General features: G+C 47.0%; 1 protein-coding gene across 1 annotated transcript; it reads left to right on the top strand.

The window, feature by feature from the left end:
- Positions 1–126: 126 nt before the first annotated feature.
- On the top strand, positions 127–1149 carry Pmar_PMAR012060 (hypothetical protein; the record flags this gene model as incomplete). The annotated part of the gene is made up of 5 exons (XM_002783702.1): positions 127–193; positions 235–317; positions 364–499; positions 545–628; positions 684–1149. Coding segments are annotated over 5 exons (825 nt in total), but the record flags the coding sequence as incomplete, so codon positions are not given.

Here is a 1149-nt window from a genome sequence, read left to right as displayed (position 1 = left end):
GCGGCCTCTCTATTCCTCCCATGCATAGTGATAACATCCCTTCAGAGACGATTCAGAATGCAGACGGCTGGAGGTGATCCGTAGGAAGGCATATGACAAACGAAGCAGGGCTCGGTATAGGATTAGGAAGGAGTTGGAGAGGGTCCAGGATGATAAGATGGAACTCTATAGGAAGGCTAAGGATGATAAGATGGTCAGTCAGGGGGGAGGGGGGTAGTCGACTCCTGCTCCTAGGCTGCTACAGAGTTCAAGTGCCGACAAGATGCAGATGCTGCGAGGGTTCTACACGAACTTAGGGAATATGTTAGACGATCTCAGTGGGTCCATCCGGGTTCGATCCCTGGTGATGGCATCTTTTGTTAGTAATAAGGCTGCGGAAGCACGTATGAAGTTAGTAGAGGAACGACAGGCTCGGAGACGTGCGGAGATGGAAGAGAAATATAAGAAGGAGGAAGCTTTGATGAAGGCAACGGTGGAGGATATTGAGATGATGGAAAGGGTAAGGGGGGAGGGGGTTGCTGATGATGGCAGTATAGCTAGTCAGGAGGAGAGGCGTCTTATGGAGGAATTACAATATAAGCAGAAGAGGCAACTAGAGGTATACCAACATCTGGAACATATACTACAAGTGATCATCATTATCATCATACAATGGTATCATATATGGATACATGCATATTCAGGCTACTCCACGCTCATCATCCATTCTATCGGGTTATCATCAACATCAGGAGGAGGGGATGATAGATGGACAAGTGATGGTGACCCATCACTATGGGGATACTATTAACGAGCGGGCTAGTGTGTCCAATACTGGGATCATACACAATGATGTAGAGGTATTGTCTGATGAGGAGACAATAACAACAACACCAGCACCAGTAGTGTCGTATACAACAACGACAACAACAGCTGATCATCAACATCAACAACACTCTGAGGAGACGACTACGGCACCAGCAGCAGAAGCACCAGTAGTGTCGTATACAACAACAACAGCTGATCATCATCATCAACATCAACACTCTGAGAAGACGACTACGGCACCAGCAGCAGCAGGACCAGTAGTGTCGTATACAACAGTAGACGGAGTGGTAGTGTCACTAAGTGATATTCTGGATGGTCTCCATGATGTATGATGATGATGAT

This window comes from Perkinsus marinus (genome assembly GCF_000006405.1).
Source record: "Perkinsus marinus ATCC 50983 genomic scaffold scf_1104296936324, whole genome shotgun sequence".
In the NCBI taxonomy this organism is placed as follows: domain Eukaryota; phylum Perkinsozoa; order Perkinsida; family Perkinsidae; genus Perkinsus; species Perkinsus marinus.
The sequence above is the reverse complement of the archived record's forward strand: the minus strand, read 5'-3'. Positions and strand labels throughout refer to the sequence as shown.